Genomic DNA, 27,914 nt, shown 5'->3' on the forward strand with positions numbered 1-27,914 from the left:
TTCCTCCAACTCTAAACTGAATAATCATTTGGTGTGAATGTCATTTCACTAATGACATTTCACTGACATTAGTGTCTCTGACTGAAATACATTAGTGTATATATGTGTCTAGGTTCACTGGTTCTGAAGGTTTACCTGTCACATGGACTGGAAACCAGAAGATGGTTGGTTGTGTGGAGGAAAAGAACAAATCAGAGTCTCCAGCATCCACCTGTGAGTCCAGACATCCTCCTCCAAACATCAGTGACGAAGCTGGACCCTCACACATAAAGTAAGAGACTGTTTCTACTGAAATCAGAAATTAAGTTCAGTAATTTACTTCAATATGAGCAAAACTTTTGCAATTCTTAATCACAGAGTAATCTTTAGTGAAGAGATAGAGTGTGATTATTTGAACCCTCTTCATAAGACAGTCCAGATAACTGCTGTGTTTCTATTTATTCCTACAGGGAGGAGAACACACCAAACAGAGCTTCACCTGATGGACATGAAGGAGGTGAGTGTTGAGACTGAGACCAGTTCAAAGTGTCAATGTGACAAAATACACATCTAAACACAACTGGTGTAGATTGAGTCTGTGTCTCTGTGAAGTCTCTGAAGTTTCTGGTGAAGCTCTGTCCCACTCTGAATGCATCATGGTGCATTTGTTCACTTATCAGAGATTCAGAGTTAAACAACACAGGAGGCTGTGTTGGTGGTGTTGTTAAGGTACAGATCAGACAGGAAACACCATCCAGGAAGTCCAATCAGTCTTTAAAGCAAGGTTTGACCTTTTATAAATTAGCCTACTTGGTGTCTGGCAGTTAGATGTTCAAATATTTAGTATATGAAGCTACAGCTAGCAGCCAGTTAGATTATTTTAACATAAAATCTGAAATCTCTCCATAAAGTGAGAGATTGTTTTTATGCTTCAATTTCTCTACAAATTAAACACAGATTAACTCTTTGTCCAGCCTTAAACTGGAGGTTTGTGTTTTTTCATACAGAGCTCATGTCTGAAGGCACGACCATCTGCATGTGGATATTATTATTTCTAATAAAGGTTTTCCAGTAGAGATCAACGGGATACATGTGGAGAAAGTCTCTGTCCAGCCTTAAACTGGAGCTTTGTGTTTCAGATTTCAGTGTGTCTTAGATCACTGGACCATAAGGACGTCCAGAAGAGTTTAACATGTGCTGTTTGTCTTCTTCTCCACATCAGATGGCTCTAATCTCTCATCACATCCGTCCACATCCAACACAACCCTCAATGTGTCTGAGGACAGCAGAGATGATCCAGAGAGGATGAAGCTGCAGGTTGTGTGCAGAGATAATGAAGAGGAGGTAGAGTCAATAAAAATGTTTTTACCTTTACATGTTTATTAATTTGTTATTGATGACACAATGACACTCAGCTTCCTCCAGAGGTTAATACTCCTTATGTCTGAGCTCCAAACATGATTTACTGTCATCTATTATCTTCATCCCTCGTTTCCTCTCACTCTCTGCTCCTTCCTCCTCCATCAGAAACTCCTAATTCACTTTCACCTCCTCATCTGTGAAACCATCAGCTGCTGTCCAACATAGTCCTGCAGGATCATTTCAATGTAAAGTTAAAGAGCAGCTGATCATTTAGTGATGTGGAGTAGTGATAATCAGTGATAATTAAACAGTACAGAGTGCAGAGTAGAACCTGAAGCAGTGAGGATCCTGTCAGCTGTATGACTGAGAGCCAGCTGTTCAGTTTCTCTAACTAATGTTTTCACTTTCTACATTTTAGGACTTCACACCCAACATGCTGGCTGACTCTGCAAACATTTCATACAGGTAACCAAATCTTACTGTAACCCTTTCACTGTAGGTTCACGAGCAAGGAACACATCACCAACGAGATACGTTTTAACAGATTTATTGACAGAATTTGAATGAATTGTGTATTCTTGATGCGGAACGATTCTTGATAGGGTGATTCTTGATGCGGTGTGGGGAGGTCGGACGAAGGATCCGCCGCTGCGCCCGGGCAGTGACGAACCCCCAAAAACCTCCAATTATTTGAGACGTGCTCGTGCGGATCTTAGATCGTTGAGTCTGAGCAGATATAGCGGTGATACGTTAATGAGGCGTTAATAGTGATAAGTCCAAGATACAAGCAAGACGGCATGGGTCGAAGTGCGATGGTGGCATGGTGAATTCTGAACATCCAAGGAAACTGAAAAAATGCTAATATGAACATCGCTTTGAGGGTCAGGGCGATGTGAGGAGTTTGGTATCCTGAGCGAATGGTGTGTATGCAAGTGAACAGCAGTTCGGCGGTAAGAGGAAGCCATTTGGCTGGTTCTTGGCTGAGGAGACCAGAGAGAAGTGACTTACTTGGGGATGGTTTATGGCTGGGATGGGATTACCTGTGATTAGTTTGGAGAAAAACTGGTACCGCTGAGGTAGGATTTGATAGTAGGTGTTATATGTTCATGGCAGAATGAGCATAGGTGATGTAGCAGATGACAGTGGTAAGATAGAACGAGGGGAAAATGAGGTTGTGTCGGTCATGAAAGTGTTGGAAATTATTCCAAGCTGTCCAGTAGGAGGAGAGTGTAGGAGATAAGCTGTTAATGTTGTAGTTTTGGAATTCGAAGATCAGGAGTATTAAAGATGGATTTACAGATGAAAGTCAGTGCAGAATATGGAGGAACTGGAGTCGGCAGCAGTTTGGCGTGCAGAGCCAAGTTTCTGAACTTGTGGAACATAAAATGAGAGAGAGTCAGCGATGGTATTATGGTGGCCTGGGACGTGGGGGGCGCGGAGGATGTATTGATTAGTGCTATTTAAAAAAGATTAACGGGTTATGGATTGCATTAATCTAATCGCAACGCGTTAACACTGATAGCCCTAATAATAACTATTCTTACTCTCCATCAAATGAACTGAACATATTTTAGATATTAACATGAAACAAAATGGCTAAACATTTCTCCTCCGTTCATCTCTTTCTTTTACCGCCACTCACTCTCACAGAAACACAGAGTAAGGGTAATGTAAACAAAACACCACCATATAACCAATTTTTATTTTCTTTTTAAAACACTACATACATGAAATAAATGTCTTGTTAATGTTAACACTAGTATATACACATTTTACTCCATGTATATAATGTCGATAAAGTTTACTCACCAGAGGCTCAAGAATCATATGTATTATGGAGGACTGAAAGTGCCAAAATGAAATAAATAAATACACCATTAAATAATTACTTAAATGTGTCATTAATTAATTAAATATGTCATTAATTAATTAAAATTGGAATTAAATACATAAATGTTTTATTAAATGTGTCAATAATTAATTAAATACCAATTAATTGTATGTAAAAAAATATATTTAATTATTTCACTATTTAATTAATTATTTCATGGTCCTGTGTTGCAGCGCACCATGAATTTATTTTATTTGTCAAACTCACCCATCAAAGTCAGTGGGCGGATTCCTAATACCTGATTGGTTACCCTGCACATCAAGTCAAGGCATATCGATTCCAGATAATGGATTGATGCAGAGCTAGTGAACACACTCCTAAACACTGGGTGGCGCTATTCACATCTACGTTGGTTTTAGATACTCTGTCAAACAAAACTTTTTCTTCAACACTAAAAGTCCAGAGCGTGCGAGGTGCAGGACAAGATGGCTTTAAATCTTGCCCGGAGCTGCTGAGAGAAGCAGCAATGCATACCCTGCTTTATCATCACATATAAAATCAGGGAGGCCAAAATGTCCCAAATGAACATCATACTGCATTGAAGAAGGCTTTAAACTAGCGATTGAGACCATAAACACATTTTGAAAACGTTTACTGAGGTTAGAAATCAAGTGAGAAGTTGGTGAATTCTCCATTGACTTGTATAGAGACGGAAGTCCTGGTTGCACATCAGTCTGCTATGATTCTTGATCAAACTTGTACAGTCTCTACATATGATCTAAGTGCATCAGTTACAGCAACTCCTGGAGTAGTGTAGTGTGTTTCAACTGTAGTATGCGATTTAGAGTATGTGAGAAGTTCCTGGATGGTTTACTAGATTCTCCAGAAATGCAGAGTATGCATCAAGAGCTGACTACTCACACTCACATTACCCAAGATGCAACGCTACTACTCACACTCACATTACCCAAGATGCAACGCTACTACTCACACTCACATTACCCAAGATGCAACGCTGCTACTCACACTCACATTACCCAAGATGCAACGCTACTACTCACACTCACATTACCCAAGATGCAACGCAACTTCTGATAAAAACCCAAAATACAAATGTCACAGATCACCACCTCGATGGTTTCAAGTTAGCTATAGCGAGGGTATGTTCACTTCCTGTTTTCAAATTAAAAGCACCAATTCTATCGTTATGGTTTTCTTAATAATAATAAAAGGCAAAAAGTGTTTTATTTTATGAAAATGACCGGAAGTGCGTTACTCGCTACGGCTACCTCCGAATTTGCAGGAACAAAACAACAGGTGTTATTTGGACAAATTAGCGCCACATTGTGGATCTAAAGGGCTACTTTACTTTCTCACCTAAAAAGGTTAGAAATGTGGATAAAGTGGTATATTTGCAGAGTTAGACCTAAAATGAAATCAGCTTCAGCCTGCTGATTTCAGCTCGGGTAGGGACGAAGGCATGCTACTTCAGACCAAAGCAATGGATCAGGCTAGATCAGCGTTAGCCCCGCCCACTGACTTTGATGGGTGAGTTTGACAGATAAAATAAATTCATGGTGCGCTGCAACACAGGACCATGAAATAATTAATTAAATAGTGAAATAATTAAATATATTTTTTTACATAAAATTAATTGGTATTTAATGAATTAATGACACATTTAATTAATTAATGACACATTTAAATAATTATTTTATGGTATATTAATTTATTTCATTTTTCTTTCAGTCCTCCATAATATACACACATCCTCCGGCACAAATGCAGATCACACGGCTCTCATCAGTCCAGATTTCACTTTAGAAGAAGCAGGGACACAGTTCAACAATGTATATTTTTCACTAATGAAATTTAGCAAGGTTCATGTGGCTAATAGTCTAAGCTAGCGCGCCACGGCTGCTAATGAACAACTCACGTTTTTCCACATTTCCTTTGCAGAATACACGGTCCGCTAATCATTCCACGGCCAGGAAAAAAAGATTTGGCTCTCTGCACCAATTCAAGCAGGGATAAGATGAAATATTTTTCACAAAAATAAAAAATATCTGCAGCAAAAAAATCAGCATGTAGCCACCTCAACACAGTCCGGCAGAGAGCAAGAGATAAATAAAAACAATGACACCCTGACGGCGTCTGATTGCCGTCAAAAGATTGCCTCCATGACTAAACAGATGCTCCACTGGAGCACTGGAGGTCAATGTGGTGTTGTACTTCAGAAAAAACTTCTTCTTCTTTCAGATTGATAACTGAATCTTCTAGGTACTTCCTGACTTCATCGTGAGCTGTGCTGTCAGATGAGGATTTGGCATTATCAAAGACAAAAAAGCTTTCGTCTGAGTTGTCATTAGAGTTTGAAGGCTCACCCTGTGCCATTGCAACAGGACTCAGTTTTTGTTGTAGGAGGGTTCTTCTCATATCATCTCTCTTCTCAGTGCTTAGTCAGCATAAACAGTCGCCATCTCATTACCATCTAACACCGATCCAAAGCGCTGCTCTGTGGCCTTAATGATAGTTGTGATGATCTGTGATGTATAAATCACATGAAGTAGCTTTTCAGACAGCTTTACCTTGAGGCTCAGCAGAGTTGGGATCACAAATCCTAAGTAACATTTGTTCTCCCCCTGGAGAATGTCAATGGCAACAGCTAGAGGCTGCAGAGCCTCAGTTTACTCTTTCAGGAATGCAGAGTTTGTCAGAGTGACAAGCATTGGGACACCAAGCTTGTCAAAGATGTTCCTCAGCTAGTCTTCTGGTACCCCTACAACTTTTGTGATGGCCCTGAACTCAGAGCTCCACCTTGTGACTGACGGGATGATGAACTGCATGTTGGCAATTTCCTGAATCACCTCTGTGGCTAATGGAGATCTATGTGCTTTGTTCCAGATAGATGAACACTTAGCCATGGCACTTCTATACAGCTTACGTGATGGCCCATTCAATGCTGCTTTTTGAACCTCATTGGTAGCAATTAGATTCAAGGTATGAGCAGAATGATCCAGCCTCAACACACCCAGGCAACGGGTGACAACAGTTTCCAAGGTCTTGAAGCAGTTTTTTGACAAATGTAAGTGGCTTTCCACTGCAGGTGCGTGCCGGTGCAACCTTCTGACACGTGCCGGGCTTGGCCCTCAAAATTCCTGTTGCTTTGCTTCATTTATTGTTTCCACACATAACCAAAATTGCCACAGCGCCACCCCCAGTACCAACAATGTTAATAACAACAAAAATAAACACACACATACATATATGGCTGTTACAAGCAGTTTGGCACCCTGCATGGTAGCTCCTGACATCAGTGTATGAATGTGTGTGAATGTGTGAATGACGTGATGTAAAGCGCTTTGAGTGGTCGCAAAGACTAGAAAGGCTGTGTGGTGCAAAGGAAGTGTAACTCTCTGTACTTCTAGTAGTATGAAAAAGAAAGAGACATCAGTTATTCTGAGGGTACTAGGCTAGTTAAAGGGGTGTGTGGTCTATCTCACTATCAACCTAATAAACGTGTTGAGTCTGTGAGAGTCTGTGTAGCAGGTAATGAATGAATCCCTGCAGCCAGAGTTCAGTAATTTACATCATGACACTGTCTGGTCCACAGTAAATCCAAAGGCAATACCTCACAGGGTTCTTTGAAAGAACTGGATGAATCCAAAAACCAATGATCCTCTGCGTTTTCCTTCTCAGACGTATCTTCTCATGATCCACCAAGATTATCTGAAGCTGCTAAATTAACTAACTGCTAGTGAAGAGCTAAAAGTCCAGATTACTGATAAATTAGCCAAATTTTAGTGGCTAAAAGTTCACACTAACAGTAGAACTCTGTTTACAGTAACACACAGTTCACAACCCAACCAGTTAGGGCAGATGGTCGCCGGCCTGGAGCCCAGTTCTGCCTGAAGTTGTGTTGTAGGGTCTCTGTAAATTAAAGAGTACGGTCTAAAACTGCTCAATGTGAAAAGTTCCCTGAGATAACCTCTGTTGTGTTTTGGCTCTACATAAAAAATATATATGTGTGTGTGTGTATACATAAAAACTCACATCTTGTCCAGCGGTTCAGTTTTTTCTCCAGCTGTTGAAGCACTGCAGCAGTCACAGCATATTATCTGCAGCAAATTCATTCTTTAGTTTTTATTGTAACCAGGAAAAAGCTGCATGAGTCTGTGTTGTGTGATCAGCTCCTCTGTGTCCTCCAGGTTCAGCTGTCCTGGTTCAGGTGTGTTCACGAGTAATTCGACTGGACTCATGTTTGATGTGGCTCAGGAGGCGAAGCTACAGTACAGGACTGTCCAATGGGATGAGAGCCTCCTACAACCAGCTGGTAAAATAGCTGCAGGGCCGCTGTTCAACATCCAGTCCAGTCCTGAAGGTGCTGTCAGTCAGATCCACCTACCACACTGTGAAACCATGGATGGTAAGATGATTATTGAGCTCTGTGAGTTTTACTAAAGCGATATTAAAGCTCCTGTTAGTGCCCCCTACAGGCTGCAGAGTTCATTACAACCAAAAAACAAACAAACATTGATGATTTACTTGTTGTTAGAGTTGTACCAGCAGTGTATGGTGTTATATTTGTGCCACATTAATGAGAGCGCAGTGAGACTTATCTGATCTGTCTCTACATCTCTGCTCTGTGCGATGAGGCACCAGGCACACTAACAGCGCCTCTGCTCGCTCAAAACTTCATGTGCGCTTGCTTGAGTTGGCACAGTGTATGTAAATGAACCACAAATCCAGGAGCCAATCACAAACTGGGAGGGGAGGAAGCAGCCTGATTGGCTGTTGAGCTAGCAGAACGGCTTGTTGCTATAGACGGTTGCTATGCTGTTGCTATAGACGGTTGCTATGCTGTTGCTATAGACGCAACAAATATGAAATTAAATAATATCTTGTATATTAGTGGAATCTTTCACCTGATTGTGGCTCCATCATATCTGAAAGAGCTCATAGAACCTTATGAACCTACTAGAACACTGCGCTCCCAGCTCATAGAACCTTATGAACCTACTAGAACACTGCGCTCCCAGCTCATAGAACCTTATGAACCTACTAGAACACCGCGCTCCCAGCTCATAGAACCTTATGAACCTACTAGAACACTGTGCTCCCAGCTCATAGAACCTTATGAACCTACTAGAACGCTGCGCTCCCAGCTCATAGAACCTTATGAACCTACTAGAACACTGTGCTCCCAGCTCATAGAACCTTATGAACCTACTAGAACACTGCGCTCCCAACTCATAGAACCTCATGAACCTACGAGAACACTGCGCTCCCAGCTCATAGAACCTTATGAACCTACTAGAACACTGTGCTCCCAGCTCATAGAACCTTATGAACCTACTAGAACACCGCGCTCCCACCTCATAGAACCTCATGAACCTACGAGAACACTGCGCTCCCAGCTCATAGAACCTCATGAACCTACTAGAACACTGCGCTCCCAGCTCATAGAACCTTATGAACCTACTAGAACACCGCGCTCCCACCTCATAGAACCTCATGAACCTACGAGAACACTGCGCTCCCAGCTCATAGAACCTTATGAACCTACTAGAACACTGCGCTCCCAGCTCATAGAACCTTATGAACCTACTTGAACACTGCGCTCCCAACTCATAGAACCTTATGAACCTGCTAGAACACTGCGCTCCCAGCTCATAGAACCTTATGAACCTACTAGAACACTGCGCTCCCAGCTCATAGAACCTTATGAACCTACTAGAACACTGCGCTCCCAGCTCATAGAACCTTATGAACCTACTATAACACTGTGCTCCCAGCTCATAGAACCTTATGAACCTACTTGAACACTGTGCTCCCAGCTCATAGAACCTTATGAACCTACTAGAACACTGCGCTTCCAGCTCCTAGAAACTTATATATACCTACTATATGAATTTATAGATATATACAAAAAATGAATGGAAATGTAACTATAACAGTAATTTTCTTATGCTAAATGTAATCAATTATAAACAAATGAATTAAAACAACAGATTTAAATATATGTTGAATTTATGGAGCTTACACTGTCATTGTGTGTGCAGTAGTAATAAACTACTGATGTGAACCAAAAACATTGCTGAAATATCTGATGTTCTCTGAAGTGAGACAGGTTTATTCAAATAATATCCTTGATAAGAGATCATTTGCACCACGGAGAGAGATACGTCGCTCTTGCTGTTGCTCTGGTGTATTTGAGGAGTGAAAACCTGCTCTGCCTCTGTAAGTGCATCACAAACCGGGAGTGATCACCGACATGAACAGCCTGTTTCATCACTTGTGTGTGAGGTGGATATTAAACGTGAAGCAGAAAAAATATATTAAAATACATATATAAAAATATATATATTAAAAAAATATATATATATATAAAATATTGACCCACATTCAGATATAACATCTCAGTTCAAAACTCACAGAGCAGACTGGAGATCGCTCAGTCACAATAAGTTTAGGGTCACTGACAGTTGTGTTGGTCTTCACTGATCACACTGAGTGGTCTAGAAATCAAATGAATGAGCACTAACATCGTAATGAATGAGCACTAACATTGTAATGAATGAGCACTAACATAATAATGAATGAGCACTAACATTATAATGAATGAGCACTAACATCATAATGAATGAGCACTAACATCATAATGAATGAGCACTAACATAATGAATGAGCACTAACATTATAATGAATGAGCACTAACACCATAATGAATGAGCACTAACATCATAATGAATGAGCACTAACATCATAATGAATGAGCACTAACATCATAATGAATGAGAACATCATAATGAATGAGCACTAACATTATAATGAATGAGCACTAACATCATAATGAATGAGCACTAACACCATAATGAATGAGCACTAACATTATAATGAATGAGCATTAACATTATAATGAATGAGCACTAACATCATAATGAATGAGGACTAACATCATAATGAATGAGCACTAACATCATAGTGAATGAGCACTAACATCATAATGAATGAGAACATCATAATGAATGAGCACTAACATTATAATGAATGAGCACTAACACCATAATGAATGAGCACTAACATCATAATGAATGAGCATTAACATTATAATGAATGAGCACTAACATCATAATGAATGAGGACTAACATCATAATGAATGAGCACTAACATCATAGTGAATGAGCACTAACATTATAATGAATGAGCACTAACACCATAATGAATGAGCACTAACATTATAATGAATGAGCACTAACACCATAATGAATGAGCACTAACATTATAATGAATGAGCACTAACATCATAATGAATGAGCACTAACATTATAATGAATGAGCACTAACATCATAATGAATGAGCACTAACATCATAATGAATGAGCACTAACATCATAATGAGGTTGTTAGTAAAATAAAAGTGTGTTTTCACAGCTCCGCTCCCTGAAGGTCTGCTGTCTGTCGTCCACATCACTGATGATGGAATGAGCTTCCTGAAGCCGCTGCACATTACAGACACTCATGTGGTTGTGAACGTCCCTCACCTCTCTGCCTTTGGCCTGGTCTGGGATCTGGTTAAGAGGGTTATTAACCGACCAATCAGTGGCCAGGTTCTGCTGTTCCTCCGACCTCCAAACCCAAAAACAGAGAAGCAGACTCTCGACGTGCTTCTCCTGCCGAGCAATGTCCCTGTGTCACAGGTAAAACTTTATGTTACAGCTTCACTTTCAGTTGAAACTTGTCTGATCATTTTTAAAGCTGCTAGTAAGAACAGAATATAGAGTCAAAATTTCATTGTAAATGTTCACATTATCATTCAGGTTATATTAGTTGTCATTAGGGATGCAACGGTACAGTGTGCCCACGGTTCGTATCACGGTTCATGGCCCACGGTAACGGTTCGGTTTCGATATTTAAATATATTATCTTAGTTCTAACATGCAGTAGATTATTTGCCCTTTCAATTTCAAATAAACAAACCACTACTACTCACACAATATTAAATGTAAAAAGGCACAGATGAAGTTAAAACACAACATTTATTATACAAAAGGAACAAACAATTCAACAATATCAAATAAAGTAAAGTGCAAAAAACTAATGTGAAATGTAAACATGAACATTAATCAACTCAAACAACTTCTCAGTCACACACTTGAAGAGACAATGGTCCTGCTTGCACTGCTTCAAGCTGCAAGAAAATACTAGAAATGAATAATAATTATAACAATAATTATTTAATGCACATGATGAAAACAATGACAATCAAATACAAATTAACATTTAAAAAAAAGATCAAATTCCTGATGTCCATGCTCCACAATTTCTGTTATGAGGTCCTTGTAGACTTGGTCACAGGCAGCTTCATCAAGAAAAGGTAATGACTTGAACCTGGGGTCGACGACTGTAGCTCTGTGCAGGTAGTCTCGGAGATCTGGGTCTGTATATCTTTTCTCCAAGTCCTTTGTGATGGCTAGCTTGGCTTCCCTGATAGTTGGACTGTCCTGTGCATGTAGTCCATCCATCCATCCATCTTCTTGCCGCTTATCCGGGGTCGGGTCGCGGGGGCAGCAGCCTAAGCAGGGAAGCCCAGACTTCCCTCTCCCCAGCCACTTCGTCCAGCTCTTCCAGGGGGACCCCGAGGCGTTCCCAGGCCAGCCGAGAGACATAGTCTTTCCAGCGTGTCCTGGGTCTCCTACCGGTGGGACGTGCCCTGAACACCTCACCAGGGAGGCGTCCGGGAGGCATCCTGATTAGATGCCCGAACCACCTCATCTGGCTCCTCTCGACGTGGAGGAGCAGCGGGTCTACTCCGAGCTCCCTCCGGATAACTGAGCTTCTCACCCTATCTCTAAGGGAGAGCCCAGCCACCCTACGGAGGAAGCTCATTTCGGCCGCTTGTACCCGCGATCTTGTTCTTTCGGTCACTACCCAAAGCTCATGACCATAGGTGAGGGTATGAACGAAGATCGACTGGTAAATCGAGAGCTTCGCCTTTCGGCTCAGCTCTCTCTTCACCACGACGGATCTGTGCAGAGTCCGCATTACTGCAGACGCCGCACCGATCCGCCTGTCGATCTCCCATTCCATCCTTCCCTCACTCGTGAACAAGACCCCGAGGTACTTGAACTCCTCCACTTGAGGCAGAATCTCATCCCCGACCCGAAGAGTGCACTCCACCCTTTTCCGGTTGAGGACCATGGCCTCGGATTTGGAGGTGCTGATTCTCATCCCGGCCGCTTCACACTCGGCTGCGAACCGATCCAGCGAGAGTTGGAGGTCACGGTCTGATGAAGCCAACAGGACCACATCATCTGCAAAAAGCAGTGACCCAATCCTGAGGTCACCAAACCGGACCCCCTCCACACCCTGGCTGCGCCTAGAAATCCTGTCCATAAAAATTATGAACAGGATCGGTGACAAAGGGCAGCCCTGGCGGAGTCCAACCCTCACTGGAAACAAGTCCGACTTATTGCCGGAAATGCGGACCAAGCTCTGACACCAGTCATACAGGGAACGGACGGCCCTTATCAGGGAGTCCGATACCCCATACTCCCGGAGAACCCCCCACAGGATCCCCCGAGGGACACAGTCGAATGCCTTCTCCAAGTCCACAAAACACATGTGGACTGGTTGGGCAAACTCCCATGCACCCTCAAAGATCCTGCAGAGGGTGTAGAGCTGGTCCACTGTTCCACGGCCCGGACGAAAACCACACTGCTCCTCCTGAATCCGAGATTCGACTATCCGACGGACCCTCCTCTCCAGCACCCCCGAATAGACCTTACCAGGGAGGCTGAGGAGTGTGATTCCCCTGTCATTGGAACACACCCTCCGGCCCCCCTTCTTAAAAAGGGGGACCACCACCCCAGTCTGCCAATCCAGAGGCACTGCCCCCGATGTCCACGCGATGCTGCAGAGTCGTGTCAACCATGACAGCCCCACAGCATCCAGGGCCTTGAGGAACTCGGGCCGGATCTCATCCACCCCCGGGGCCCTGCCACCGAGGAGCTTTTTAACCACCTCGGCAACCTCAGCCCCAGAGATAGGAGAGCCCACACCCGAGTCCCCCGGCCCTGCTTCCTTACCGGAAGGCGTGTTGGTGGGATTGAGGAGGTCTTCGAAGTATTCCTTCCACCGATCCACAACGTCCCGAGTCGAGGTCAGCAGCGCACATAGGACTCCTCCTTCAGCTTGACGGCATCCCTCACCGCCGGTGTCCACCAGCGGGTTCGGGGACCACCTTGCGGCCACAGCTCCGGTCAGCCGCCTTAACAATGGAGGCACGGAACATGGCCCACTCGAACTCAATGTCCCCCGCCTCCCCCGGTACATGGTTGAAGCTCTCCCGGAGGTGTGAGTTGAAACTCTCTCTGACAGGAGACTCTGCCAGACGTTCCCAGCAGACCCTCACAATGCGTTTGGGCCTGCCAGGTCTGACCGGCATCCTCCCCCACCATCGGAGCCAACTCACCACCAGGTGGTGATCAGTTGACAGCTCCGCCCCTCTCTTCACCCGAGTGTCCAAGACATGCGGCCACAAGTCCGACGACACGACTACAAAGTCAATCATCGAACTGCGGCCTAGGGTGTCCCGGTGCCAAGTGCACATATGGACACCCTTATGCTTGAACATGGTGTTCGTTATGGACAATCCGTAACGAGCACAGAAGTCCAATAACAGAACACCGCTCGGGTTCAGATCGGGGGGGCCGTTCCTCCCAATCACACCCTTCCAGGTCTCACTGTCGCTACCAACATGGGCGTTGAAGTCCCCCAGCAGAACGAGGGAATCCCCAGGGGGAGTGTTTTCCAGCACCCCCTCCAAGGAGTCCAAAAAGGCTGGATACTCTGAGCTGCTGTTCGGACCATAGGCACAAACAACAGTCAGGATCCGTCCCCCCACCCGAAGGCGGAGGGAGGCCACCCTCTCGTCTACCGGGGTAAACTCCAACATACAGGCACCAAGCCGGGGGGCAATAAGTATTGCCACCCCCGCCCGGCGCCTGACACCAGTGGCAACTCCAGAGTGGACGAGAGTCCAACCCCTCTCGAGGAGACTGGTTCCAGAGCCTTTGCTGTGCGTCGAGGTGAGGCCGACTATATCTAGCCGGAACTTCTCAACCTCACGCACCAGCTCAGGCTCCTTCCCCACCAGAGAAGTGACGTTCCACGTCCCTAGAGCTAGCTTCTGCAGCCGAGGATCGGACCGCCAAGGTCCCCGCCTTCGGCTGCCGCCCAGCTCACTATGCACCCGACCTCTTTGGCCCCTCTCACTGGTGGTGGGTCTGTGGGAGAGGGGTCCCATGTCCCTTTTTCGGGCTGTGCCCGGCCGGGCCCCATGGGTGAAGGCCCGGCCACCAAGCGCTCGCCTCCGAGCCCCACCCCCAGGCCTGGCTCCAGGGGGGGCCCCGGTGACCCGCGTCCGGGCAAGGGACACGAAAGACCAACTGTGTTGCTCGTCATTGAGGTCTTCTGAGCTACCTTTTGTCTGGCCCCTCCCCCGGGACCTGTTTGCCATGGGAGACCCTACCAGGGGCATAAAGCCCCCGACAACTGAGCTCCTGGGGTCATTGGGACACGCAAACCCCTCCACCACGGTAAGGTAGTAGCTCAGGGAGGGGCTGTGCATGTAGTGTCATGGATTTTACAGTCATTGTCTTCAGAGGAAGAATCATGGATAAGGTGGGAGTTGATTCGCTGCTCTTCAGAGTTGTCATTTTTTTCAGTGGGTTAAGCAACTGGATGAGGTCTTCGGCCAGCTTCAGCTCACTGTCAGTGAGCATGGCCATATCCATGCACCGTGATTATATTCAGTAGAGAAACAGGCCTGGCTTGGATTTTGTTTGTTTGTCTTGTATTAGATAGGAGATCAGAGTGAGAGGTGCACGTTGTAAGGCTTTCTGAATAGAGTATATGAGATAGTGTGAGTGTTGCCACTCCCCAAAGTTTCAACTACTGCAAAGAAGCTCATCTGTGTGAAATCTGTGCACCCACACAGGTAACTCAGTAAAAGTCTCATTCATATTAAAATCTCTTTTTTAAGAGTGACTTGGCCATGAGAGCAGTATAAACACTCCACAATAAATACAAACAACATGAGCAGATGAATACAGCTGTCACAGACTACAGACGAGTGAACATAAGATCCAGTATCAGATCAGATCAGTGATGCTGACATACTGTTTCTGTATTGAGCTGAAGTCAACCTTTACTGAAGATAAACCCTCTAATGAAAATGTTCTGGTGTCTCTTCAGGTGACTAAACAGCATCCAGATGCTGAATACATCGACGCTCCTTCCAAATGTAAATTCATCACAGGTGAAAGTTACAGTGTTCTCTGTCCTGAGGCCGCTATAATACAGCCTGATGTGAGTATTTCAAACAGTTTGTAATATCTGATAAAAGTCTTTGTAACATGATTCATAAACTGCTGCTTGTTACCTTTAGTTCACTTTGGATACTTCTGGTTTCAGAAAGCGGATTTTGACATGGAGTTTGGACCAAATTATCACAAAACGTTTGAGCTCTGTCTGCCTGGAAACAAAGACGAAGTAACTTTGAAGGTCCATGATCAAAGAAATCCAGAAGTCTGGAAGTATAAAGTGGATCTGGAGGGTAAAGTCTTCATCCTCCTGCAGTAACTCTCCACCTGATAGTAGAACAGAGCAGTTATTCATTGATTCTGACTCACATCATTAACCAGTACACTATTTAACCAGGAATCTTATGAGTCAAACAATTCTGATAACATTTTATAATACAGTCTGTGTTTTAGTTTAATTACATTGAATGAATCAGTGTTTTAATCCAGATGGTTAGAAGAGTGTTTGAGGATTCTTGAAAATGTAATCATGATGTTAACATCTTAGATTTTCTGTAAAGAAGTCATTTGTCCATTTCTACCTGGATAGCTCCTCCCTGTCTGCTGCCACATGGAGACTCTGTTAAAATGTTCATTTCTAAAAGGTTTCTGTTTAATAGTGACTGTTGGGTTATTTAACTCCAGTCTGTTCTCTGGTTGTCCTCCAGCTCCAAGAAGGAAACATCTAGAGAGGAATCTCCCAGCAGAGGTAAGTTTACATCAAGCTTTTTATTATTTTCAAAGTAGATATTCACACATCCAACTATCTCAGATTCAGATGCTTTCATCATGGACTAAACAGTATCCCATCCACTGCTTTCAATGTACACGGTGTATGTGCAGGGAAGATGACAAATTGTGAAGAACAGGGGAGCAAAGTGTGTCTTTATTTCTTTATTTGTTCATTGTTACCTCAAGGAAGAAAATGAGGAAGGGCGCCCACCTGTGAATTTTCATTAGTTGCCTGTTAGCTAGCCCTGCCTCTATAGCCACCAGTATCTCCATAAACTTGCAGCCTTTTTGTTCCCTAAAAATTATAATTTAAAAAAAGCCTTCTGCTTAACATGCATGACTCCGATATAAGAGGAAGGTTCAGCATCATTAACAGTCTTGTAGAGGAGCTCTGTGTCAAAATTCACATGTGAATATTTCAGAGTAAATAAAGTCTTCAGGCTTCAAATCTTTGTTTTTATATTAGTCCACAAGTTTGATATAGTGAAACAGAGAGTGAAGAATAACATGAACCATCAGACCAGTCAGACTGTATCAGAGAGATGATGTGAAGGTGTGACAGCAGTGGAAAACATTTAGTAGTTTAGTTAGTAGTTGATGTTAAATACAAAAAAGAGAGATTCTTGTTCTATACTCATTCATTATTAGAAACTTCTGCCCATAAACACACTTCACTTCTGTGACAAACACATAAACTGTTTCTTCAGACTGAACCTGCTGAGTTTATTGATCTCTGGTTTCACAAATCAGCATCATGATCAGAACTAGAATGTGATTTTGGAGCCAATCCCAGCTGTCAAGAGGCGGGGTACACTTGGAAAGGTCGCCAGTCCATCACAGAGCTAACATACATTAGACAGACAACCATTCACACTAACATCCACACCTACGGTCAATTTAGAGTCTATTAATCTAACCTGCATTGTTTTTGGTCTGTGAGAGGAAGCCAGAGTACCTAGAGAGAACTGCTGGGTGGGTGGGATTTAAAAGTTATTAGTAAAATGTTGAATTGGATTCTGAAACAGATGGGGAGCCAGAGTAATTCAGCCAGGACAGGAGTGATATGTTCTCTATGACCAGTGTCTGTAAGGAGCCTTTCTGCTGCATCAGTAAGACATGATTTGAATAGTGAATTACAATAGTCCAGACGGGAGAAAATGAGGGCCTGAATAAGTTGTTCAACAATGATTTTTGGGAGCATTGATTTGATTTCTGATTTAATAACATAACTGAGTAAGGGTCTTAAAGGTTGAATATGGAGAATGAGCAGAACACCGCCATCTAGTGTCTCGAGATCGTAGTCGCAACAACCAAAAATAATTCCAGCAGTCGGGTTACCAGGTTCGTTCCCGAGTGTGTCAATTGATCAGCCTGTGCCATGTCAAGTGATGAATCATACAGGGTAATGACTAATTTCGACCAATTAATTCTACAACAGTATTTAACGTTAGCCAGTCTTCAACTGGAAGTCTTTCTTTGAGTGGTGTGTAATCGATTAGCTAGCTAGCTCTCAACTCATGATTCCTCGTTTCTGTAGCCTGATCGGCTTCCACAGCAGTGACAGTGAGGCTGAAGGCAGATGGAGAGACTGAGGTTTGCACAAAGATAGCTGTCAGGCAGTGGTGTGGTCATAATGAATATAGAGATGGGTAAACTGAACAGATCAGCTGACCTTTTATTCAGTCAGTCAGATCCAGTAGAAACACCAACAGACAGAAACATAACGGTTGTATAACTGTCCTTCAATGTTCTCTGATTTCACCAGAGAGACAACATGTCAGAGGCCGACCTCATCAAGCTTCTGGATGATTTAAGAGAGGATGACTTTGAGAGCTTCAAATGGTTCCTGAAGAATGAAAAGGTGGGCGACATCGAACCCATCCCAGAGAGCAAGCTGGAGGACGCAAAGAGGCGAGTAGTTGTGGATCTGATGGTGCAGAAATATGAACTTGCTGGAGCTGTGGAGGTGATGAAGAGCGTTTTAAAGAAGATCAGCAGGAATGATCTGAGGAAGAAGTTGCCAAACATCAGCTCAGGAGCAGCAGGTCAGTCACAGGAAGAAACAAACATGACATCATAATGTTTTTATATCTCATCATATCAGTTTGACATGTTTAAGTCAGTCTTACAGAGGACTACATATGATTTTAGATTTAATGACAGACATTACTGAGACCTGTAATCCTAAAGGATCATTCATGAGTCCCTCTGTGTTTTCATGCTGCAGCTTTTGAAAAGTGAAAAGTTAGGATGATTCTAGGAGCCTGTGACTGACTGGGGTCCTTAAAAAATATAAGAACATTAGTTTATATTTTACATTAATTTATCATCATTAATAGATATTAATATAAGTCCTTGATAATATACTCATTAAACTAAGGCTTTACCCCCCCCCCCCCCCCCCCCTCTATTTACATGAAATGGTTCAGTCCTGCCTTCAGCCCAGGTGCAGCTTGCTAGAGTGAGGAGGAGCTACATGAGCATCATGTCTCAACAGCTTCATTAAATACAATCAGGGTCCCAAAAATGAAGAGAAAGAGAAATCATAGAGCGACAATATGTCATCCAACTTATTCTACAGAAGGTGGGTTTAGTCCATGATGGTAGAAATGAACCTCAGTGAAACAGGTTAATGTTACTTTAGCTCCTCTAACATTAGTTACTGCTGCCCTCGTTTATCTAACATGCAGCTCAACTTTTAGCAGCTACTCATACTAACTCAGTTGTCCCTGCTCCTGCTGCCAGGACCAATAGATGCATCTTCAGCCTCAGCAGTCCTGTCCCCCGATCATAAAGAACCAGACTCACAGCAAACTGAAGGAGGAGGTGAGCAGCATTGTGTTGATGACATGTTGGTCTGTGGGAATTTATTTTCTATTATTATGAGAAAAAATAAGAATGATTAAATCCTTTTCACAAAGTAGGCCTACCAACAAAAAGGCCCTCGTTGGTACACCGTCCCCTCCGTAGTGCCTCCAGTAGGAGAGCCTTATTATCAAGCTGTTACTTACTGTACACAACAACAGCAACTACTGAGCTAATCAGTTGACAGATCTCCATCTTTGGTCAATCACATGATGTTTACATCAATTTGTGCATGTCACACAACTGCAAGCGTCTGTTCTGATTAACTGCGGTGGCGCATGTAAACCAGATCGGAATAGATCACGTCACATGTAAACAGTTCTGAAATCTTCAATTGAAATGAAAAACGTCTCCATGTAAACCTGGCTTTAGTTGATATGTAGACTTAGTTAAAAACTACTTCTTCTACTGCTGATTTTATTATTTTGTTCTTTATATCATTGTATAGATAGAATCTTCCATTTAAGAATTTTAACATTAAGATCACATGTAGAGTGTAAAAGATGACGTTTAGCTCATTACTTAGAGAGGCAGATTGTTTCCTGCATGTCGACACAGTGTTATATTTTTACAGATCAGTGACAGTAAATATTGTTAGTTAGTGTTGGACTACATGAGAGTAGCAAGGTAGAAGTGTGGTTACAGTAATTCTGTATGGTTGGTGTAGCCTGTGTGTGGTGGTGGATGTTTTCATGGGGCCTAAAATACCTGGTGGTGCTCCTGGTTGTTCAGATATTTCAGTCTGGACCAATCAACAGACAGACTGACATTATCACCCATAAAGCTGCTAACATGACTAAAAACAACATTTGGACTTTTCTCCCTGACCTCAGAGAACTTTATGAGACCATCAAGTGATGTTAAATGAGGAGACCTAGACTGGGATAGACATTTTTTGGCATTTATAAACCAAATATAAATAAATATGTAGAAAATAATCATTAGTTTCAGCTCTGAATCAGAGATACTGCAGTTTAGAACTCAACACATTTTTGTTGTGGTCCTGTTCTTGTCTCCTCTACGATCTCTCAGCTGGTTATTCTTCATCTTCCAGGTCCTGGTCCTGGTCCAGCAGAGACTCAGAGTGTCCTGGCAGAAGTTGCCTCACAGAAAGAGGGTCCTGGATTTGAATCCTGGCCATCCCGGCTTTCCGTGTGGAGTTTGCATGTTCTACCTGTGTTTGCGTTGGTTTCTCTTGGGTGCACTGGTTTCCTTCCACCAAAGAGGACATGCATGTTAGGGTTAGTACTCCTGTCAGTGCCCCTGATCAAGGCACTCACAAAAACTGCTGCTGTCCCAGCAGTGATGCCAAGTGTCCCAGCAGATGAAAAGCTGCTGAAAACCCAAACAGAGCAAAGAAAGCAGGAGCGTTGATCAATATGGTGCGAAGAAAAGGACCAACAGGAAGTAAAGCTCTGATCGTTGCTCTCTGTGAGGTGGATCCAGTTCTTTCAAGAGACCTGAACCTCCAGTAGCAGAAAGTCTCACACCAAGTTTATCATAGTGATGGCCTGGTGCATCGATGTTGTTGTCTAAGCTGCTTTCTAACTATGGCTCAGAGTTAAGGAACAGACTACTGCTATACTTTGCTTTCTTGTTACATTTCATGTTCCTAATGATCTGATGTGCACAGACTAATAACACAATACATTTAACATTTTGAGTTCCACAATTCAATGTTTGACAGCTTCATTTGAAGGAAAACATTTATTATAAAGAACAGAACACTTTAGATGTCAAGGTTAATTCCTGTGAAGACACAGTGTATGTGCAGGAATGTACCAAAGAGCAGGATATCATTAGTGTGGTGTGTTAGTGCACCAAGTGGCTGAGTTTGATAAATGAGAGTGAAGTGGCACTCAGGCTATAAACAGGAAACATCTGGTCATGTGTCTTAGCATGCGTATCCCTGCTTAGAAAAAGGTGGATTTGGGTGAACCCTTTCAGTCTCTGTCTTTGTGATCCAGTGAATACTTTCATCCATATGTAATTATTCCAATTGTAGGTGAACTTCAGCAACTTCAGAGCTGTTCTGTCATTTCTAGAACAATTACCACCGGAATTTGCTGGTTTGTACATTTTTGATGTTGGTCTCTTGATTTTTGTCTTTAAATACATATCATCTCCCAAGTAATGAGACAAAAAATAAATAAATAAATATATATATATATACACACACACACAAACACACACACACACACACACACTTGGGCCATGTAGTAACAAATAAAATGAACTTGTTAAGGATACTACACTACTGGAAACAGGAAGACAGATAGTTATGTCAACACCTAGCAAACTAGAGAAAGTTTCCTCTGTTAGCTCTTACTACAGAAAGGGGATTCAGGGAGATGCATCAATTGATAACATTTTGAACTGACATTGCTGCAGATGATAACAATGTACCGCGGGTCATTTTTATCATCTATTTTACAAGTGTGTGTGTTTTACTGTAACAGGGAATGATGATGTAGAAGAATCAGAGCTGAATAATAATTAATTGATAAGGTAGTTCTTATCGTCTTTAGTTAACTGGACCATTTTGGACACTGAGGGATGAATTCATAAAGAACAGATTGTAGCTGCTGATAGAAACATGAATTGTGCATCGCCTGCAACTATCTGCCCCGTCTCTAAGTCTGAGTCATAAAAGATATTGTGTTAATGATGTTACAGCACAAACAGCCCATAAAAGGTTACATCTGGTTATCAATGTGACCATGTTGTTGTTTTTGGGTGGAGAACACATACAGGACAAAGTTAGAGAGAACAAGGAACTGAAAGTTTCAGCGTTTGAGCTACTTGATCAACGATGTGTAGAGACGAGGTTTAGAAGACCAGACTACATGCTACACTGTGAGAAACAAAGGAAACAGACTATATGAGGTTAAATGACTGTGGTCACAAGTGCTGCTAAACACAGCAGATAGTGTTACTGCACACAGAGATACGTGACCTTCAGTAAAGAAGAAGTTTCATGTAAAGAAGGCGGGAGGAGCAAACAGGAAGTTAAAGTTGAAAGTATTCAGTCAGACATTTTAATTCATGGGAGCAGAAAGAGGAAACAGTGAGTCTGAACCAGGTGAGTGTTAATATCAGGACTGTAAATAATGATTACTGTCATTATTGATCAATCTGATGATTCTATTTCAGTTTAATTGTTTAATTGATGAAAGTGTCAGAAAACATGCAGTGATGTCTCCTCACTGAAATGTCATTTTGATGTTTGAGTGAGGAGGATCTCTGAGGAGATATGAGCTATGATACATGAGAGCAGAAGTCTTTACCTGCCAACACGTCCTTTTATTGATTGATTGGCTGCAGCTGATCAGACTGATTGATACATCACTGCAGTTTGACAGGAAGTGGAGACACATTTAGTTTTCTGATTCATCATCCAGATCCAAATCTGTTAACTATCTTTTCATGATGTTATTTCTCTCATTAACTGTTATTATGGATCAAATTAACATAAGTTAGAGTCTATCAGACACTTTTTAAACACATTTATATTTTACATCATTTGTCGTCATTTCATGTGAGGCTGAACATTCCTGACTGATCATATTCAGAGTTATTAAATAATGAATTCACAATCAGAATATCATTAAATACAGACACTAATAAACAATAAATAACATTTTACCCCAACAGTTTAATGTGACTCACTGCTGAGCTCTCAGTTTTTGGACTTTTTCTCTAATCTTTGATTGTTGCTGAAATATTGGATCATTTGAACATTTATTGAAATGAAAGCATGTGAGAAGTTTAGAGGGAAGAATCAGTATTTGGTGGAGCTGTTAACAACTCATAGACATCTGAAATGTGAGCCGACTACACACTGCTGACTGGTTTCATCTTTAACAATGTGTTGTATTTTAAAAGCTTGTTATATTAAAGTACTAGTACCTCAAACTGTACTACAGTAAAGTACTAGTACTTCTAACTGTACTGCAGTAAAGTACTAGTACCTCTAACTGTACTACAGTAAAGTACTAGTACCTCTAACAGTACTACAGTAAAGTACTTGTACCTCTAACAGTACTACAGTAAAGTACTAGTACCTCTAACAGTACTACAGTAAAGTACTAGTACCTCTAAACCTCTAAAAGCTTGTTATAGCTGCTGACAGAAACATTACTTGTAACTATCATCTCAGAATCTGAGTCATTAAAGATATTGTGTTAATGATGTTACAGCACAAACAGCCCATAAAAGGTTACATCTGGTTATCAATGTGACCATGTTGTTGTTTTTGGGTGGAGAACACATACAGGACAAAGTTAGAGAGAACAAGGAACTGAAAGTTTCAGCGTTTGAGCTACTTGATCAACGATGTGTAGAGACGAGGTTTAGAAGACCAGACTACACTGTGAGAAACAAAGGAAACAGACTATATGTGGTTAAATGGCTGTGGTCACAAGTGCTGCTAAACACAGCAGATAGTGTTACTGCACACACAGATACGTGACCTTCAGTAAAGAAGAAGTTTCATGTAAAGAAGGCGGGAGGAGCAAACAGGAAGTTAAAGTTGAAAGTATTCAGATTAATTTTAATTCATCGGAGCAGAAAGAGGAAACGGCGAGTCTGAACCAGGTGAGTGTTAATATCAGGACTGTAAATAATGATTACTGTCATTATTGATCAATCTGATCATTATTTATCACATTGATTGTTTAGTTGATTTAAAGTAAAATCTGAAATGACAGAGTTTGAGGTGTTGTTGTTTTCCTGGTTTCATTTCCTCACAGCGATGTCACGTGACTCACTGCTGAGCTCTAAATAGAGAGAAGTCACAGTTAAGAAGCACACACATGTTTATCTGAAGTCTGTTTGTTGGATTTAAACCAGAGTCAAAGTTTCTCTTAATAAACTGATCAGCAGTCAGTTATTAGAGGTTGGAGTTGACAGAGCAGAAGGAGGAAAACAGGGTGAGTGTTGATTTAACATTGTTCTGATTTTCCTGTAAAGGAAAACTATGTGTTCATTATTCTGTTACTTTCCTGTTGTGTTGGTGTTGAGCCAGGCTCACATACACACTTTGCTCTTTTCTATAAAGTAGTGAAGAACAATTCAGATCCTTTACTTCAGTAAAATCATTCATTCATCATTCACATGTTGTAACAGTGCAAAAAATGCTGGACCCAAAAGCATGAGTCAGAAGAAGGAAAGTGTCCAAAAAAACAACACAAAGGAAAAACTGATGAAACAGAAAGAGGAAGGTCCAAAAAAAGAGTATGACAAAAGATAATCTGACGGGACAATAAAAGAGGGTCAATATATAAAGGGGAGGGTGAGTAGAAGAACTAAAGATGATAAGGGCCAGCCGAGGAAGAGGACAGGAAGACATAGGTGAGGGGAAAGAGGTGATAATTTGATATAGTGAAACAGAGAGTGAAGAATAACATGAACCATCAGACCAGTCAGACTGTATCAGAGAGATGATGTGAAGGTGTGACAGCAGTGGAAAACATTTAGTAGTTGAGTTAGTTGTACATAAATGTTCTATACTCATCTATTTCTGTTTTATGCTACTTACAGTTTCCTTTGTGCTTTTGATGCATTGTTAGAAACTAAAGGTCAATTTCTGTTACAAACACATGAACTGTTTCTTCCTGCAGAACAGAAAATGAAAAATCATTAAACTCACAGACTGAACCTGCTGAGTTTATTGATCTTCTCTGGTTTCACAAATCAGCATCATGATCAGAACTAGAATGTGATTTATCATAACTAGAGACAAACAGGATGAAACAGGATGAAGAACATTACAGGAGGAGAGTCACCATGTTTCACTCATGCTTTACTGCAGAACTGAACAGAAGACTAACTGGACCTGTCATGGAGATGATCAATGTTATTATTAGTTTATAAGTCTCTAATATAGTTGAACATCTACATTTCCATGACAACGGTTCAAACTCCATCTGCAGAGGAAGACCATATGACCCGATAGAAAGCTCCAGAACAGCTACTGAGTAGACTTGTGAAACATTTTACTGAAGATCTTCTTGAGTTTCTCTGAGAGTTAAATGACAGCAGATCAGCTGACCTTTTATTCAGTCAGTCAGATCCAGTAGAAACACCAACAGACAGAAACATAACGGTTGTATAACTGTCCTTCAATGTTCTCTGATTTCACCAGAGAGACAACATGTCAGTGGCAGACCTCATCAAGCTTCTGGAGGATTTAACAAAGGATGACTTTGAGAAATTCAAATGGTACCTGAAGAATGAAAAGTTGGGCGACATCGAACCCATCAAAGAGAGCCAGCTGGAGGACGCAAAGATGCAAAAGGTTGTGGATCTGATGGTGCAGAAATATGAACTTGCTGGAGCTGTGGAGGTGATGAAGAGCGTTTTAAAGAAGATCAACAGGAATAATCTGGTGAAGAAGTTGCCAAACATCAGCTCAGGAGCAGCAGGTCAGTCACAGGAAGAGACAAACATGACATCACAATGTTTTTATATCTCATCATATCAGTTTGACATGTTTAAGTCAGTCTTACAGAGGACTAAATATGATTTTAGATTTAATGACAGACATTACTGAGACCTGTAATCCTAAAGGGTCATTCATGAGTCCCTCTGTGTTTTCATGCTGCAGCTTTTGGAGCAGATGTAGAGTGACTCAGTGAAACAGGAAGTGAGGGTTCTTCTTCTTCTTCTTGATCAACTGTCCTTCAGATAAAATCCTAAATATGTTGTTTCCATCTTGTTCCAGTCTTGCATCATTTTGAGAAAAGTCAGGAAAGAAAAGTGGTTGTGTGAAAGATAGACCATTGTGTTCAAAAGGCTTATAATGTCAGGAAATGTTTGGCTGATGACGTCTGATATGCGTATAAATATGAGATGTACGATGGATTTCTTGGCTACCTTTAAATAAACCACTAGAGGAAAGATTTGATGACCACTTGTACAGACATTTCAGTCTGGACCAATCAACAGACAGACTGACATTATCACCCATAAAGCTGCTAACATGACTAAAAACAACATCTGGACTTTTGTCCCTGAGCTCAGAGAAGTTTATGAGAGTAAATCACAAAGTAACATACAGACTGCTGATGTTGTTCAGAGCTGCTCTGAACATCTGACACATTTACATCAATTTATTGTGAACATACACAAAGAGAAGATGATGATGGTCTGATGTTAAATGAGGAGAGGAAGAAGAGGTTGAAATAAAACAATGTGTAACAGCATTAAAAACAAAGGACAGACTGTCAGCAGGTCAGAGTGTTGTTCTTTGTTTCAGCCACTAGATGGAGACAGAACATCACTGATGAACAAAGAAGCTGCAGTATCAGGGAGAAACATCACAACTACTGCACATTTATTTCATAAACAGTCATATTGAATAAAACATCAAGTTGTCTGTGACAGTGGCTTCATGAAGATAATTCATATTTTACACCATAAACACAAGTTCCAACAACACATAACAACATAGAGCTGAAACCAGCAGTCACTTCATGAAGAGATGATGGACAGAAAATTAATCATCCTTTCAATCAGAAAAGTCAAACATTACAGATTCTGCTTCTTAGATTTACTGCTTTTATCTTTTCTCTATCATTGTAAACTCAATATGTTTGAGACATTTGCAGATCTCAACCAAAGACTAGGATTAGTGCTTTGTGGCATTTATAGACAATCAGAGAGAAAATAATCAATAATATAAATAATCATTAGTTTCAGTTCTGAATCAGAGATACTGCAGTTTAAATCTTGAAGCATTTTTGTTTTGGTTCTGTTCTTGTCTCCTCTACAAACTCTCAGCTGGTTATTAAACTCTGGTACTTCTTCATCTTCCAGGTCCTGGTGCTGGTGCTGGTGCTGGTGCTGGTGCTGGTCCTGGTCCTGGTGCTGGTCCAACAGTGACGCCAAGTGTCTCAGCAGATAAACAGCTGTTGTCTGTTCGGGCACAGTTCATTGGAAGAGTGTCTGAACCTAATCTAAACATGCTGCTGGGTAAACTCCTGGAGCAAGGGTTCATTAATGATGGTGAAATGGAGTCTCTCAGAGTTCAGACCAGAGCAGAGAAAGCAGAAGCATTGATCGACATGGTGCGAAGAAAAGGAGCAGGAGCCAGTTCAGCTCTGATCGCTGCTCTCTGTGAGGTGGATCCAGAAGTTTCAAAACAGTTGAAACTACAGTAGCAGAAAGTCTCACACCAACACATCTTCTGCTCTCAGGTGTTTCTGTTGTTTAACATTTAGTAAGAACCTTAAACTCACAGCTCTGTGCTGCACCACAGTTCAGGATATATTGATGGATAGTTTATCTTGATACAGCTTTTTATCAGCATTCATTTGGACCTTTGAATCCTGGAATACATTCCTTTAGATTACAGGTGGATGAATTCTCCTTTGTGTAATAATTTAGTTCTTCAGAAGGATTTTACTGTAAAATGCACTCTAGCCTTGAGATAACTGTTGTTGTGATCTGGTGTTATATAAATAAAGATTGATTGATTGAAACTGTTCCTCTGACTGTGGATTTGTGAGAAACATGGAAACACGTCTAAACAACAAACTAAAGAAGCAGCCAAGTGACTCAAATGTAAATGATAAAAACATCCACTACACACTGAGAGAGTAAATTAATGCTGAAACGTAGCCTTACACACGTTAAATGAGATCATGACAGATTATTATTATTTCATTATTTTGTTGATTAATTTAATTCTTAATTGAAAACATGAAAAAACACAACAGACGTCAGTTTAAAATGATTTGACAGTATTTATTGTTTATTTCCATATACAAAAAGATAA

At 41.6% G+C, this 27,914-nt stretch overlaps 2 protein-coding genes across 3 annotated transcripts in view; one reads left to right on the plus strand and one right to left on the minus strand.

Moving 5' to 3' along the window:
- LOC128382757 (uncharacterized) overlaps window positions 1-27,914 on the minus strand; it is a 371,423-nt gene that overhangs the window by 190,581 nt on the left and 152,928 nt on the right. The gene's annotated exons all lie outside the window — the stretch shown is intronic.
- Window positions 117-27,548, plus strand: LOC128382149 (uncharacterized). Of its 2 annotated transcripts, none has more exons than XM_053342143.1 (5): window positions 117-271; window positions 450-496; window positions 16,207-16,247; window positions 25,281-25,560; window positions 26,954-27,548. In XM_053342143.1, the coding sequence occupies exons 1-5, from the start codon at window positions 162-164 to the stop codon at window positions 27,295-27,297; spliced, it is 822 nt and encodes a 273-aa protein (XP_053198118.1). In that variant the 5' UTR covers window positions 117-161; the 3' UTR covers window positions 27,298-27,548. The 2 variants fall into 2 exon arrangements, with proteins under 2 accessions (XP_053198118.1, XP_053198119.1); XM_053342144.1 differs by lacking the exons at window positions 117-271; window positions 450-496 and adding exons at window positions 15,467-15,545; window positions 15,651-15,792.

The sequence above is a fragment of the Scomber japonicus genome, chromosome 21 (genome assembly GCF_027409825.1).
Source record: "Scomber japonicus isolate fScoJap1 chromosome 21, fScoJap1.pri, whole genome shotgun sequence".
NCBI lineage: Eukaryota > Metazoa > Chordata > Actinopteri > Scombriformes > Scombridae > Scomber > Scomber japonicus.